The 18,061-nt window shown below is 32.1% G+C and overlaps 1 protein-coding gene and 1 long non-coding RNA gene across 2 annotated transcripts in view; one reads left to right on the forward strand and one right to left on the reverse strand.

The window, feature by feature from the left end:
• Window positions 1-16,013, forward strand: part of LOC127737455 (beta-1,3-galactosyltransferase brn-like) — a 52,273-nt gene extending 36,260 nt beyond the window's left edge. Inside the window, exon 3 of the mRNA XM_052248160.1 lies at window positions 14,698-16,013. Coding sequence (XP_052104120.1) covers window positions 14,698-15,676 — 979 coding nt within the window. The 3' untranslated portion in view covers window positions 15,677-16,013. The remainder of the gene's footprint in view (window positions 1-14,697) is intronic.
• LOC127737456 (uncharacterized) overlaps window positions 8,514-18,061 on the reverse strand; it is a 63,422-nt gene continuing 53,874 nt past the window's right edge. Inside the window, exons 15-16 of the long non-coding RNA XR_007999516.1 lie at window positions 10,898-10,957; window positions 8,514-8,826 (exon numbers count right to left, since the gene is read on the reverse strand). This is a non-coding gene — a long non-coding RNA (uncharacterized LOC127737456). The remainder of the gene's footprint in view (window positions 8,827-10,897; window positions 10,958-18,061) is intronic.

The raw sequence follows: 18,061 nt of genomic DNA on the forward strand, positions 1-18,061 counted from the left end.
AATTATTAAGGGGAATAAATACATTAAATTTGATAACAAAAGTCTATTTTTCAAAAATTGGATAAACGGTAATTTGATTTATATGAATGATATTTTAGATAAAATTGGGGAAATTTCACAAGATGTAATTTTGCAAAAAATAGAAAATAAATCCAACTGGATAGCTGAGTTAACATCCTTAAAAAACGCAATTCCAAAAGATTGGTTACAATGTCGATGGAAACTTTTACAAAGTATATTACCTACTAAAAAGTTATTGTTTAGATGGAAGGTAACAGACAATGATTTATGTAACAAATGCTTCACAGAAGAAGATTATCATCATTATTTTATATTATGTTCTTTTTTAAACAATTTTTGGAGAAAAATCCATAATTTATTGCAAAAAGTAAATATAGAAAAAGCTATCACATTAAAAGATATTGTTTTTGGCTATAACATATCAGATAAATATTACTTTGGCTTTAACTATCTTATTACTATTATTGGATTTTCAATTTATAAATCCTACTATGTATCTGATCAGAAAATAAAAGGACTTGATGTATTTTGTCTATTCATTAGAGAATTTACAAAACGAATGTATTATACAAAGAAGTTAGAAGAAGTTAAATTCTTAGTTAATGTAAAAAACATTTATGAGATTGATGTTTTATTTATTAATATAATAGAATTGAAAATTATACTTATTCTTCACAAGGAGCTTGGACTTGTTGAAGACAATGTAACAAGCAACTGATAAAAATAAAGACATTTTAAATTAAAAAAAAAAAAAAAAAAAAAAAAAATTGAAACATGTCCAATATCACTGCCCAGAGATTTTTTGTGAACGTACTATGTTTGAGTATCTCAATTTAAGGAGCATTAGGGATATTGGTCAAGTTGGGAACTATGTCAGTGTATATGTTTTTATATCGTTTTACGAGATTTGAACATCTGTTAATCATTGTCACCATAATAAGCAAAAGTTCTGCGTTACTAATATTTAGAAATCCGTAAGACCCAATGGTTAGATACCCAGTAAAGAGTTTAGCTTCAAGAGAGGGACGAAAGATACCAGAGGGACAGTCACACTCATAGATCAAAAACAAACTGACAACGCCATGGCCAAAAACAAAAAGACAAACAGACAAATAATAGTACAGATGACACAACATAGAAAACTAAAGACTAAGCAACACGAACCCCACCAAAAACTGGGGGTGATCTCAGGTGCTCCGGAAGGGTAAGCAGATCCTGCTCCACATGTGGCACCCGTCGTGTTGCTTATGTTATTACAAATCTGGTAAATAGTCTAATTCGGTAGGTCACCACATTCAAAATATGGACGTGGACAACCTTACTGTAGGTTTTTAATTAGAATACTTACGTGGGTAAGCCTTCTAAAATTGGGCTATAATTCCTAATAAATTGATTTTTATTTAGCGCTCATCATTGAATTATAGCTTATAATTTTTTTTTATGAAACATATTGAAAACGTTATTTTCTATCTTTTCATGTTTTTTTTCTATGTCACTCAGGTAGATTCGGATGTTCAATTATTTGGTTTAAATATATTCAGTGAAGTTATAAGAATATAAGAATATTGGAGTGTCCAAACTGTACCTCAATATACAAACACAAAGATTTGATATGAATGTAATTAAAACAACTATACACTAGACAATAGCGATAAAGATGTTATCAAACTTCTTTAAAAAGCAATTGCAACATATTTGCTGTACGCTAACATATAGTTACATGAAATAAAACATAACAGCAGCCTAAAATATGCCAATTTACATTCATAGAAAAATCTGCACCAGTAAAACAATCGACCTCTTGTCATCAATGTTAAGGCCTAAAGAAAGGAAATAAAGTGAGGAATAAACAGTGAAAACATCAACACACAAATCAATAAATTATGCAATGAATTATAAACAAAAATTTTTGTAGTGATAAAAAAAAATCCGTTTCGAAGAAAAGAATTGCCATCTTGACCTAGTACTTTTTACATGGAAAATGAGGCCAAGAGAAATATAAACAGACCTTTATAATCCTTTATGCAAAACCCCAGTTTCTTGTTTTTAAAGGGTTGGGTTTCTTAGTGTAACAGCTGCAAAAACAATCAGGCTAAACAAACAATTTTAGCTTTTTTCTAAATAATAGTTGATTATTTCACATTATCGTTTCAGGCAATTTAACTATGGGAATGTCAGACCTTGTTCTTTTGATTCTCGATTTGATCTTGAATACTCACTTTACAATCGGCTGGGAAATATGCAACATGTTAATCAAAAGCAATCATAGTTAATCATTAAAAATGTTCCAATTATCGTCATTCACAACATGAAAAACATTTTTCTGATTCATAGAATTTAGTGAGGCTTCTGACACACATTTAGAAACATTGAATGTCTTATTCAAAGTCTTGGAGGGGTTCATTAAAATGCTGTTGATTTACAAAAGGAGAAGGTACGATGAGGCATTTCATAGCCCCTTGAATTAATAAATTTGAAAACTTCTTTAAATTGACCAAACAACGGATGGTCTGTCAGACATCAGTAGTAAGAGCCAATCTACCAGAATATCATGCAACAGGCTCCAAATGCAATGTTATCATATCGACCTTATATTTTGCATACATGATATCTTCATGCCAACTGCTCTCTGCGCAAAATATGTTAAAAAAATATTTAATTATAGTCTTTATGGAGCGCCATCTATGTATTGCCATTAAAATAAAGCAATTTTAGCAATTTTAGCAATTTTAGCTGATAAATATCAGTTTATATCATCATTTTACTGTTTTATCGGTAAGATTATTTATAGAATAACTAATCGAAGAATTCAAAATAGAGAAAAATATTCAACGAGTGACCGAACAACACATTAATTCACGAATGCGCGTAGCGCATGAGTTAATTATCAGTGTTGTTCGGTCACGAGTTGAATATTTTTCGATATTTAAATTCTTTGATTAGTTATTCTTTTTATTACATTGGCAAATGGCTTTTTTTAATGAAATTAATGTAGAAAATGTAAGGAACTATATCTTTTTTCTACGCATCCACAATTTGTTTTGATCCCACGTTATCGACGTCTTGACAACGCCTATTGTTGTATGACGTCAGAGAGTGAAATAACCACGTTTATTTCACATGTGAAATTATCGGTTTTTATTTGACTTGGAATTCAATGTAATTCAATGCTACCAATGTAATAAGTTGTAATACTGTATTTTAACTGTCAAAATATGTTAATACCTTAGGTTAAAAACATTTCCTGTATTCATTCATACTTGTCCAAATATCTTAAGTTTTACAAGACTGCCAAAATGATGAAATTTGCAATTTTTAAAAGCTTGTATTATCTACAGTGGCAAACATATTTCATTGCCATTTGTTTTTTCTTAAACTATGATTATATATCTACAATAAAGAAAAAAATCCAATTTCGACAAATGATCAAAGTTCTCAATGTTAATATATTTCACATTATAGTTTCAGACAATTTAACTATCGGAATTTCAGACTTTGTTCTTTTGATTTTCGATTTGAACTTGAATAGTTACTAAACAATCGGCTGGGAAACATGCAACATGTTAATCAAAAGCAATCATGGTTAATCATTAAAAATATTCCAATTATCGTCATGCAGAACATGAAAAACATTTTTCTGATTCATAGAATTCATAGTACTCAATGTTAATATATGGAAGGAATTGTTGTTTAGCAGGTGTTATTCTATTTCAATGGTATTTTCCTATTTGGACCCTTCAATGATCCCCCTCTGTACCCACCATGTAGAAAACAAATATATAATGCACGACTACAATCTTTAATAGAGATTTCCAATAAAATGACATTACTCGACATAACCAACCTATCTGACCGTATCTCGGCCTATTGCATTGAAGGGTGACGGAAGGGAGCATAGACTGCTTTAATTTTTTGGCTCGTCAAATAAACATACTTTGTTGAAACAGATGCTACTTGAAAATAAGAATAATATGTTATTTTAATTCTTTATATATTTTATAAATAAATTTGACAACAACCTTTCAGGGGAATAATTAATTCAGTTACCGGTAATCAAATGCACCGATCATTACTTTGTCATTTCACTTGACCCATGTATTTATCTCTCAAACGGTGAATTCTTAGAGCTACTAAATCAAAATTATGTTTGAAAAAATTAAAATAATGGAATCTGAAGCGAGATGATATTCTCATTTTTGATTTATAAGTTATAAGATTAAAGCAAGAGTTTCAAACACGCCGTAATGTAAAAGGTGCACACGACTTGTTTCTTCTTTTTTTTAAGATACTTCTTTAATTTATTTCAAGATACTTTTGTCAGAGGAAGAAATTCAGATCACTGATTCATCTTTCCGGTAGTACTTTGTCACCATTCCTTAGAATTTTACCAAATGGAATTTATGAGGACGCATCTTCAAGAAAAATTTGATTACTCTTTATTGAATCAGTTAACGTCTTTAATTATGATGATGCATTGATTCAATGAAGAGTCCGTACAAACGTATACGTAATTTAACGTCATTGCTCTTAAATTGTTTTTCTAAAATGTTTGGCGTTTAACTTATGCAAATACGTATGAAAAACTGACATGTACGGAATATTTGATTGAAGTTTTGTTAAGTAGGATGATCATTTTAGTTTTATGACCAACTTATGATAGCAAGGCGATATGCATCCGTCCGTTCTTCCTTTCCGTTCAAAATATAAATCGTTTAAAAGTATATACCAAATTAGAGTTTGACCAGTGTACCATGGAAATATAATCATGTGAAGGGGCATGGTGTCTTAAGGCCACATATTCTTGTTGCAAATGTTTTGATTAATACATGTACATGTATATTATTTTCCATATTCATTACTGTCGCTTTGGTCTTGTGGTAGCGTGCTCGCCTCGACAGAAACCTCTCCAGGTGACCGGGGAATAGAAATATGGTCACTATTGGTCTTGTTCCGACGGGCAGTTAAACCAATGCCAAAGTGGGGCGTCCGTTTGGCTGTGCGGGATGTACAAGTAAGCAATCACGTCCGGTCAGAGTGCACGTGGGGGCGTTAAATTCGATGCTTCTTTTAGAGGGAATGTTACGCTCTCTGCACGTTTAATATGCATGAATTATTTGCCACTTGACGTTAAGCAACCAACTATCAATTAATTGACAGTAGCGTAACTTGAATTTTATTTCTGGTGAGACAAATGATTTGAATCTTGGCAGTCATAGCCTCAACATGGTTAGAAGACGTCAATGCCAATAGGGAGTGGACGGTGATAATTGAAAAACTGAATCGCAAAATAGTTTTCAGCATTTACAAATGCAAGAAAATCATAAATTTAAACACATCTGTTTGATTAATTAATTGATTGTTGTTGCCGGACACTAAGAGACAAAAACTGCATGCATATTCAGGACAAGTAAAACAAAATAATACAATAGATATGTATACTAGGTCGACCATGATAACAGCATACATTTCAATTGTACTTGGGGAAAAAGAGTATGTTACATAGGGGCTAACATTCTGTATGGCTTCAGACCCCTACGGATCCTTGGTTCTGTTCCATGTAGAACTAATGTACGCACTTTTTGATCAAACGCCCCAACTTTTACTGGACGTGGCTGTGTATTTATAAATTCCGAACAACCAAACGGACGACATTTTTAAGCATGTTATAAAGTTGAATATAATCTGGTATAGAGTATATACTGGTACACCCCGCAACGCTAAGGAAACACCCCAAAGGGTGGGGGTAGGTGACCATACTCCTGATGGGTCACACCACTGTCGTATGAAATATCCAGATTTGAGGAATTTTATCATGAAATGATAATATTTTCAGCGCGCATTAAATCAATATATTTCAATGAAACTGCTGGTCAAAGGTATAATTTTCAGTATTCAATTACAGACAGTCCTGATCAAAACAAAACAAAAATTACAGAATTATATGTATGACCTCCTCTAAAATGCTTTTGTACAGATTTGGGGATATTAAAGTTTAAGATCCACTATGTTTTTTTAACTTTATACGTTTAGCTTTTGTCAGAGTGCATGGAATATAATAATTGGGTGAACTATGAGGTCTTGCTTATATCAACCAAGGTACATGTCAGTAGGAAGAGTACTAAATAAAGTGTAGGAATGCCAAGTGTCTGTCGAAAGCTACGTCCACCTAAAGTAACAAGTTCGTTGTCAAACAAAAATCAAACATCAAGTCAGTTTCACAGTTATGACATCTTGTTTGAATGTTGTTCTATGTTTCTTACCTAACACATTTCTGTTAATGATATATGCCGTAAATCGAATTATGTGACCCCCCATTAATTATTTATCAATGCAATGGATAAAATACTATAAGTTAATTTACTTCAAGGGATATTATAAAAAATTACTGGAAATGTCTTTCGTATTTGGACTCCTTTAACATTCCCGTAAAACAAAACAACACAGAACAATCCTTAATCGAGCACAACTTCTAAAAAACAACCAATATAGGGATTTTTTTTATCAATACATGTTATAATAAATGAAAAATACTTTTGTTTAAAAATTAATTGGGAGCGATAGTTTTATCTCAATTTTCAACTTTTATAAAGAGACATATTCTGACAAACACTGGTTTCGATATTTCTGAAATTGTTAGAAAAATATCCTTCTAAAAGTTTTCCCCTCGACTAATATAATAAAATGATAGATAAAGAAAAGAAAGAAAAGAAAGAAAGAAAGAAAGAAAGAAAAACATCGGATAACGAAAAAATAAGCATAATGGGGCGTTCATCTGCAAAGTATACATAACTTTCACATTAAACCAGTAAGTGGTTGAAGAGAAGTCGGGGACCGCAGGTAAATATTCTTAATTCACTACACCACTACTGATTTTCTATTATTTGATCGAAAGTTTCCCCCAAGAATACTTAATGCATAAAATAAATATATGGTGTACAATCTCACAGGACATATATCATGCGTTTGGTTTAAATTCATTCAGTACTTGTAGATTCACTGTTTACCGTCATATTGAGACGGATTGGATATTTGTGTATAATACTATTTAGATAAAGAATATAAGTGATTTATAGCAATATTTAGTCTGTTTTAACACATATTAAGTATTTGTTTTTGTTCGATTGATTTTCCACATAACCATAGAAGGGGAGATAACTCTTAAAGTAAAAACAAAAGAATGTTAATAAATTTTTTTGTTTTTTACTTGTAGCAAGAACACAAGTTCGATGACATCATTATTTCTAATTATTTTCTTAAAGCATATTCTATCTGAGGATATATATAATGATGATCCACGTTAATATATATTACGAACAAACAGACAGACAGACATCATGAATATTGTATATCCCCAGCTATCAATAGCAGGGATATAATTAGTCTCTGTACATTAGGATCACCTTGATTTTGGACAGTCAATAACCAAAGCATTTGTAAAGGTCAAGCTGGACTTTCTGTCATGTGTAAGAATGCTTAGGGGTTCACTATTGTGGATACTCTTATGAATCTTTCCGAATGAATAAGACATGTGGAGAAAATTTATCAACTCGCCAGTTACTATATCTAAATTGAAAAGAAGAAATGTTACATAGATTCATGATACAAAATCTGTATATGTACATAATAAAATACCAGCAAATGAACATAGATTTTGTTGCTGTTCTTCATCTAAAAGTCAGAGTGAGGCTTTCAACATGTACAAAACGCTCACACCTCATTGCATGTTCAAATTGACCCCCTAGATTTTAACTGTCTGATTTTTATATACATAAAACAACATGTTTCAATCGTTTTCATTTTATATTTGTTCAAAATACATGTATGAAGACAATTAGTACTTGAAAGTAAAACACTTATACAATGACAGTTGTTTTTTGTGTCATATAAATGAACCAAAAGTAAGACTAACAAAGGCCAGAGGCTCCTGACTTGGGACAGGCGCAAAAATGTGGCGGGGTTAAACATGTTTTGTGAGATCTCAACCCTCCCCTATACCCCAAACAAATGCAGAATAAACAAACACACAGCAATACCCACAGTAAATCTCAGTTTAAAAGAAGTCAGAGTCCGATGTCAGAATAGGTAACAGAAGAAACTAGGCAAAATGACAATGATACATAAATCAACAAAGGACTACTACCAGTTACTGACATGCCAGATCCAGACATCAATTAATCTGATTGAAAGATTATGTCTTCATCATATGAAAATCAATCACAATCCCTCCCGTAAGGGGTTTAGTATCATACCATCATAAAATATATGAGAAGAACATAACCCGTATCATGGCAACAACTGTTTTTAGAATGGAAACACAAAATCTATTTTTTAGTTTTTTCTTTGTCTCTTTCTACCAAACAAATTGATAGGCATTTTTATTAAAAAAAACAAACCCAAGAACTCTAACCAAATGGACAGACAACAACCATCAATTGACAATTAATAACGTTGAATTGCTATATATAAACGTAACAGTTGTTTCATCCAAATATTCAATTTGGGGACGATGTATTTTAATAAACATAATACAAGGGCACATAGTGTCTGAATAGAATGACATTGGACATCAATTCATGTACATGAAATTTAGGTCGAAGTGACCTATTTATTACATAATTAAGGACCCCAATGATGCATACCCACATCAAGTAACATAACAGTGGACATAAAGTATTTGACGGTAAATTCTATGTCATGTGATTATCTGTCTTTCAGATAATTATGCGTGGGGTTATTGTACTGCAAAACGACTGGATACTGCAATATACCAATTTATTCCATGTTTGGCAAACCAGTCAACTTTTCCTAGAATATAAGATGACATCAAACATTATTTACAAACAGTGAACACATATGAAAGAGAGTAGACAATTTTATTTAGGGGCCAGATGAGGACCACCTTCGGGTGCGGGATTTTCTCGCTGCGTTGAAGACCCATTGGTGGCCTTCGGCTGTTATCTGCTCTTTGGTCGGGTTGTTGTCTCTTTGGCATATTCCCCATTTCCATTCTCAATTTTAATTTTACATATGACTTCAACTATACCACATACAACTATTAGTCAGAGATACTACATTTTTTTGGATATGACTACACCACGTTAAAACTATAAGCCTGAGTCCTCTTTGTCAAATTTGACATATCAGTTGTGGTTTCAAGAATGCAAATATATGATATGTTGACATTGTGCTGTATAGTATTTCGTTTTTATACTTTTGATTGGGCCATTTAGAGTTAATGACAAGGTGTGGACTGACACCCGTTGAAGACCGTCTGGTTACCTTTGGGTTTTAGTTTTGTATGCTTTCCTTGATTTGATTTGTTGCTGTCTTTATGCGCCATATCCTTTTTTCTCTCTTGCATATAAAAAGTTAAGGAATGAAATTATCACAACCATATGATCCACGTCTTTGGAAATGATTTCAACGAGTATCTTTAAAATAAACTTGGGTTTTTCCGTTCATTAGTATGTCACAGGGATAGCCCTGAATTTGAAATCTGTCTTCAATAAAATCGCAACTAATTGTTAAGGAACTGATTTGTACATGTTTGTATAACATTTTGGTCATATAAGGTTTAATTGATTCACAATGGTTCTATCCATTTAAATAAAAAATGTAGATAATGTTGTCAACGACTTTAGACCTTTTGGTCATGTCTTCAGCAATAGCCGAATTTGACCCCTCTTGATTTCTTCATCTAAATAAATGATTTACTCCTGAAATATGGATTCCTCTATCTAAATAGAAATGTTGAAAAGCAATTTCATCATAGTAGATTATAATCCATAACATTATAAAACTAACAATTTTGTGTGAGAATATTGAAATCCAATAAACATATAGAAGTCTCAAATAAAGGCAACAGTAGTGTACCGCTGTTCAAAAGTCATAAATCGATTGAGAGAAAACAAATTCGGGTTACAAACTAAAATTGAAGGAAACACATCAACTATAAGAGGAAAACAACGGAACAACAGAAACACAGAACTGCAACAAAAACAAACGCCAACATACATAGAAACGGACTATTTGATAACAGGACATTTTAAGAAAAAATTGTGGGTTGAAGACTTATTTTTGGCTTTTTGAAGATTTCAAGAACCACAAGTTTTTACTTGCCTTTTTGTACAAAAGAGAATTAGCTTACTGTATAAAATTGGATTTTGGTATGAAAGTAACAGGAGATGAAATCTCTAAGGTTTAAGATAGATTGTTGTATAAATGTCTATAAACCAAAATTTCTAAAAGATGTTCATTCCCCTTATTATGAAAAGAAACATTTATCTCTCCGTGTGCAATAAAGTTCTTTATTTTGCTCAATGTCACTCATTTTAATTGGACCATTACAGGAATATTTCATTTTTCTAATTAATGATTGTTAGTAATCTAGAGTTGGTGTTGTGTGCTATGTAATACAATTTTCTTTAGGTTTTCGTTCCTATGTTGTAAAAAATTTTAAAGATTTTTTAGTAAACAGATTTTTTTCATTTAAAGTGTTTTCGTGTTTTAAGATCGTTATTCCAATGTTTCATGCATGAGGACAGTTTAACTTCATGCATGGAAAAAATGTATTTTCCAAGATATTTTAATTCAATCCTTTTTTCAGATTTTTCTTTACAAATGACAATTTTTGTTTGCACAAAACTAAACTTACTAAGATTTAGAACTTTGTCAGCCTCACTTCATTATATTAATCTCAGTAGAAGATGTAATACAAGGGTTTCTGGGGGTTAACCCCCTCCCTTGGTCCCAAAGTAAATAAAATTTGAATGAAAAATTGTGTTTGTATAAGAAAACTCCTGTTCCTTTAGTTTGGAAGTCATTTCAAATTTGACTGGATCTGCCCGAATCTAATTTACATTGTTTAGGTATTTACCTTCCTTATCTGTTTGACTAGAACTGGACCAAGGTCATCGTGAGCTGTGTCTTAGAGTATCTTAATAAAAGAAATATGACTGCATGTGTTTGACATTTAACCTAATAATTAGGTGACAAACTATACAAAATGTTAACAAGAAAATTTTTATTTTAAGTTTCATTAAGTATATATTTGTATTTAATGTAATATCATCATCTGAATCTTATAGCACCACTATGCTATTATATTTTTTTTTTAATTTTTGGAAAGAATCAACATGATCAGCTTCTGAATGATTGTTTCTTTAGTTTAAATTGTAAATAAGTATTTTATATTCTGATTTTTTGCCAATTATCAATTAGAACAAGTGCCTTGCAAATATAGCTATGTTTTGTGTTGCATTGTAAAGGTAATGGGAACAGCTCAAATTCTGTACAAATGTACTGTCAAATGCATAAAAATAATGTTGCATGTTTATATTACTTCCTTGTTTCGTCTGCTAGAACTTAATCTAACTCTGAAAGATTTTTTCAGCAATAAAGGTCAGTCTGCAAAAATGAAAATAAAATAAAATTTAACTAAAGAAGTACCCGTCAATTAAGACTTATACGACTTACTCATGCAAAAAATCGTTGTAAAACACTAAAACTATACCTAGATTTCAGTGTTTCAAGAAACACTCGTGTCGCTTGCCTCAAATGTTATAAAATGCATAGACCATATTTTACTATTTGAAATCCCTGGTAAAAGCTTTAAACAAATAGAAATGAGATAGGATGTGCATACTTGTTTTATTCTTTAAATTATACTTCAAAAGTCAATATTTCATTAAAATTAATCAAGGCAAGCAGTTTTTGAAAAAAAAGGATTTCAACTCTATACTTAAAAAATCCCTATTGTGTTACTACAGACTAACAGTTATTGTCACACAAAAAAAAGAAGATAAGAGGTTTACACAATAGCATTATGTTCTGAAGTTATGCCATTGAAAGTCTATTTTAATCCGTCTATTGGTTAAGGAGGACTTCACATTTAGACGTCTAATGTCAATTTTTCAGTGCCATTTGAATACCTAAACTACATAAGTGTCCTTACAAACAACGGTATATTGCTGGGTTTTCCAAGTGCTCCACGAAACCTCTTTCTAAATTATTACATCTATTTTATCAGCAATCAAAGCCGGGCTCCAAAGTTATTGTGAAACTGCCTATTCTAGAGGTGGCGTGAATCAGATGTGGATACTAAAAAAATCCAAAGATCTTTTAGAGTACATACAATCTAAGATTCTCTCATCTTGCAATATTATTAAAACATTTGACTTTTCTACACTTTACACAAGTATTCCCTATTCCAAACTAAAAGACAAACTGAAAGAGTTGGTATTACTTAGTTTCATTAAAAAGAATGGCGAACGTAGATACAAGTATCTTGTCTTGGAGACGGATAAATCTTACTTTGTAAAGAATCACTCTGATTCAAACAAAAAATTCACTGAAACTGACATTATCAAGATGCTTGATTTCTTGATTGACAACATATTTGTTACGTTTGGAGGACGTGTTTTTCAACAGACTGTCGGAATTCCAATGGGAACCAATTGTGTCCCTCTTCTTGCCGACTTGTTTCTTTATTATTATGAGGCTGACTTCATACAGGAACTTCTTAGGAAGAAAGATAAGAAGTTAGCAATATCCTTTAACTTTACGTTCCGCTATATAAATGATGTTCTCTCACTAAATAATACAAAATTTGCTGACTATGTTGAACGAATCTATCCCATCGAACTAGAGATAAAGGATACTACAGATACAGTTAAGTCTGCCTCATATCTTGACTTACATCTAGAAATTGACAATGAGGGTCGATTGAAAACAAAACTTTACGACAAAAGAGATGATTTCAGCTTCCCAATTGTGAACTTTCCATTTCTATGTAGCAACATTCCAGCAGCGCCTGCATACGGAGTATACATCTCCCAATTGATACGATATTCCCGGGCTTGTATTTCCTATCATGATTTCCTTGATAGAGAATTGCTGCTCACAAGGAAGCTATTAAACCAAGATTTCCAAATGGTGAAGTTGAAATCATCCCTTCGTAAATTTTACGGACGCCATCACAAGTTGGTTGGCCGTTATGGAATAACCGTTTCACAGATGATATCGGATATGTTCCTTATGTCGTAACTACAATACCCTTCCCTTTTCACGAATGTGACCTACCGAGTTAGACTATTTACCGGATTTGTAGTAACATAAGCAACACGACGGGTGCCACATGTTGAGCAGGATCTGCTTACCCTTCCGGAGCACCTGAGATCATCCCCAGTTTTTGGTGGGGTTCGTGTTGCTTAAGACTTTAGTTTTCCATGTTGTGTCATCTGTACTATTATTTGTCTGTTTGTCTTTTTATTTTAACCATGACGTTGTCAGTTTGTTTTCGATCAATGAGTTTGAATGTCCCTCTGGTATCTTTCGTCCCTCTTGAACATTGTAAATGCTCAGCCTTGTAAAACAAATGACAAACCATCATGAAACATGTATAAAGATACCAACAAAAATGCTTAAATTGGTATAACAAATGAATAATGAGTAGCAAAATGTTACCTAACGTATGTCTCCATTTAGTGTATGTAAACAAATGACTTTCACTTTACTTCGGTCTAGAGAGTTATGCAAAGGGGAGTAACTCTTGAAAAAAAATCTTTGTTGCCATGGTAACCAAACAAAATACAGTGTGACATAAACATATTTTTTTCATATTTTATGTCCATGATTGTTGTCAGAAGTTTTCAACAAAATCGGTGACCATCCGTAACCAGCTTAGGTTGATGGATACAGACAATTGGTATTAATAATTAGTTTTGAACTTTGACCTGAATATTTGCTTTAAGGCTGCAGACTAACTGGATTTAGTTTAAAACTGGAAAGCTGCAAATATAGCCTCAATTTTCAGATTATTTTGTCGTTAAGGCTTATCACAAACAGATATTTTGCTACACGATCTAATTTATGAAGATGTTCATAACTGTTTAATTTGTTTTCAGATAGGGACTTGTCTCATATATAATTTGTCCTAAAACATATGTTAAAAATTGCCACCTTATATAGAAAATCTCATTTTTGACATATTTATTTCAACACAGTCATATCTCAAGTAACATTTCTACGCTGAAGTATCCAAATAAGATCGACCTGCCCATGTATCAACAAAAGTAACATACTTTTGAAAGGCCTGAATAGTTGTTCCGCTTTTTGTAATCGAAGGGGCAACATAATGGGTATTTTCATTCCTCAAATGACGTGAATTTAGAGCAAGTTTATGCAAGTAGAAGTTGGTAACTAACGCTTATGTTTTATGACGTTTCACTTAGATAACAATGGTTAGACGTTGAATGATCACGATCTATATACAACGCATTTATATACTTTACCTAACACCTTCCTTCAGTTCTAATCCAAGTAATCATCGTTTCCATCGGCAGTTATAGCAGTAGAAACTGATGAACTTCAACCCATTCACCCAATATTTCAGAACCACCATATATTTTAAAGTGTCAGTTTGTACCTGTCGTAGCTATGCTAGTAAGAAAAGTATTGACATCGTTAATCCATTGTCTTTTTTTTCTAATTTTTTTTAACGCAATCCCTTAGATCAATTACACAATTGGTTTAAGTTGACTAACATTTTGTAATTGAAATATATTTGTATACATATGGATGTTTTCATCATTGACAGCATCTCATTTGTCACCAAAAAAAAACATTTTCACAACAATCATGATCCTTTATGAACTTTTGATAACTCTTTTCTTTCAGATCCAGATTTTTAATTGGCGTTATATGTGGAGTTTTATTTATCCAAATCATATTACTTGAACTGTTCGATTCGGAAGTTCCTGATACTAATATGGAGAAAATAGCATATGATATTCAGCACAATGAAAGTTTAAACGTCAATCTATTGAACGATTTCAATGAAAAATATATCTATAGAATAAATCCTGCCAAATCAATGTGTAAAAATTCCAACTGTGATTCCTTACAAATAATATTTATTGTTAAGTCATATGTTTTAAATTTTGGTCAACGAATAGCTATACGCCGGACTTGGGGAGGAGTGACAGCACTTCGATCAAAAACTCTATTTATTGTTGGATACCTTGACGACATTGACCATTTGGTTCAACTAGAGTCAACCAATTATAAAGATATTGTACAGCTAAACCTACCAGATCTGTATGAAAATGTAGTTTATAAAACTATTTATTCTCTTTTATGGCTATCACACGTCAATATAAATGCTGAGTTCATACATTTTGTTGATGACGACCGTTTAGTAAATCCAATAAACATATATGATTTAGCATCAAACAATATTGATTCTGCAGATTTAGTAATGGTAGGATATAAATTGGAATTCTCGAAACCACATAGGAATAAAAATTCAAAAACTTACATTTCACTAGACGATTATCCATTTTTGTTTTACCCACCATATATAATAGGAGGAACTATTTTGACTAATTTCAAAACTGTACTACTGTTAGCAAGTGCAGTAGCGTTCACTAAGGTCATTCCAATAGAAGATGCATATATCGGAATAGTAGCTAAGTCGGTCAATATCAAACTGAAACATCATTTTAGGTTTTTGCCATATAAACAGTCGCCTTATACATTATGGAATACGGCATCATCTCCTGGTTATTCAAATACGTATTTCTTACTTCGGGACTGGAATTTAGTTAGAGCAATGAACAATATGAACAAAGATCGTTCACAATTACTTCTAAATTGACAGTTAAATAAAATTTGATATATTTGATTCCCAAGGCTGCAAAACCTAGTCTTAGAAAATAGTCTGAAATGCACATTGCAATAAAATTGAGAATGGAAATGGGGAATATGTCAAAGAGACAACAACCCGACCAAAGAGCAGATAACAGCCGAAGGCCAACAATGGGTCTTCAACGCAGCGAGAAAAACTTGCATCAATACAAATATAGCCTACAGTGGTTTAATGCTGGTCAACAATTTACTTGGCCTTTTCACGTTTTGGATTCTAGTTTCAGTATGAGTCTATTGAAGACGAAAAGTGCGACTGGCGTACAAAATTATAAACATGGTTTCTTTGATGAGTGTTTTTACAGATATTCAAATCTCGTTAATTGATTAAAACACAAACACAAACTGCGACAATTGCATTTACATTACAGGAAGCGAAACAGGGTGTAAACCTCTCCTAGTATACATGCATTACGCGCCACGCAATTCCACGCTCAGTCACACAAAGTCAACATTGGAAAAAGGACACAATCCATAAAATTACAGCTAAGACAACTATTATGGAATCAAAATATCCAAGTCTTCCAAAACCTGTCGCTAGTGAGTTGAGACACAGAAATGTCGTATCGGTCAACCAATTTGTGATGGTGACCGTAAAAAATATTAAGTGCCGATTTCAGAGTTTCTTTCGTATAATCATTTTGAAGTTGGTTTTGTGTAAGGTGCATTCCCCTTCCGTATAGTGTTAATTAGAAATTTTTAATTGATGTTTATATTAGTGTTTCATGTTCTGTCCGACTCGGCTTCTGTCAAAAATCCATTATATTTGCATAATAAAAATAATTAGTTTATCATGTTTTATATTTTTTCAGTACTTCAACAATATCAGACTGGGTATCTGAAATACTTCCTGCTGGACGTTTACAGGCTTTTATATCAACAATAACTACTTTTGTAATTATGGTATAGTGTCTGTGATCGTTCTTATAAGAGTGGTCGTTAATAGCTATCAATTATCTGCGGTCAAGGTTTATTTATATTTAGCTGTATATCTCTAATCATTGTTCACGCTAGTAATTCTCTTATCAATTGGTCTATTAAGGTCAACGCATTGAGGTTTTATTAGTTAATTGGCTTTGGTCTGCTGTGTCGGTACTTACTTAGATCATACGCTTGATGTGTATTTTATTATGTTTGAAACATGTTATATAAATATGAACTAATATAACTTATCAATTGAAATATGTAAACAAAAATCGATGGAATAAAGGGTACATAGATATAGGAAGATGTGGGATGAGTGCCAATGAAACAACTCTCCATCCAAGTTACAATTTATAAAAGTAAACCATTATAGGTCAAGGTACGGCCTTCAACACGGAGCATTGGCTCACACCGAACAGCAAGCTATAAAGGGCCCCAAAAAATTACTAGTGTAAAACCATTCAAACAGAAAAACCAACGGTCTAATCTATATAAAAACGAGAAACGAGAAACACGTATGAACTACATAAACAGACGACAACTACTGTAATCAGATTCATGACTTAGGACAGGTGCAAACATTTGCAGCGGGATTAAACGTTTTAATGGTACCAAACCTTCTCCCTTTTCTGAAACAATAGTATAACATCACAACATAGAAAAACACACTATAAAATATCAATTGGAAGGCTTAACTCAATCAAAAAACGTAAATTAACACACAATGAACGAATAAATTTGACCTGTGACACCTGAATGCAAATACACAGTTAATAAAAAATTACAAGGGATAAATAATTAAAGTCAAAAGTAAATAAACAGGTTTAAACAAAGGTTAAAGTATGATATCATTGTGAAATTTCAAACAATTTATAGAAAATCATCACTATTGAAGAAACCTGCGTCATATTATACACAGGTAAATGAAAATGTATATTATACACAGGTAAATGAAAATGTATGTTACTGCTGAGAAATGAGACTTTGACAATTTGAAAGTTGAAATCATCACGTTTTTTTTAAATTCTTCACAACAACTTTAGTACAAGCAATCTTGATGTACAATTATTAAGATGTATATAAACTGTATACTCTTTGAGATGTTGATAAATTGTACATCTCTAAAGCTGTATATAAAATGCACATTCGGTGAGATGCATTTAAACTGCACATCTGTGAAAATGTTTATAAAGTGCCTATCTGTGAAAATGCATTTACACAGTTAATATATGTTTACAAACGTACAGTTTATATGCATGCAAAAAGTGTAACAAAAATGCTGAACTCTAAGGCAAATTTAAAAGGAGGAAGTCCATAAAACTGACAAAATCAAACGCTCTCAATCAACGAAACAAGTCTAAAACAACAGCCATATTCCTGACTTGGTACATGCATTTTTCAAAGACAATGATGG

Source organism: Mytilus californianus, unplaced genomic scaffold, assembly GCF_021869535.1.
Source record: "Mytilus californianus isolate M0D057914Y unplaced genomic scaffold, xbMytCali1.0.p SCAF_4, whole genome shotgun sequence".
In the NCBI taxonomy this organism is placed as follows: domain Eukaryota; kingdom Metazoa; phylum Mollusca; class Bivalvia; order Mytilida; family Mytilidae; genus Mytilus; species Mytilus californianus.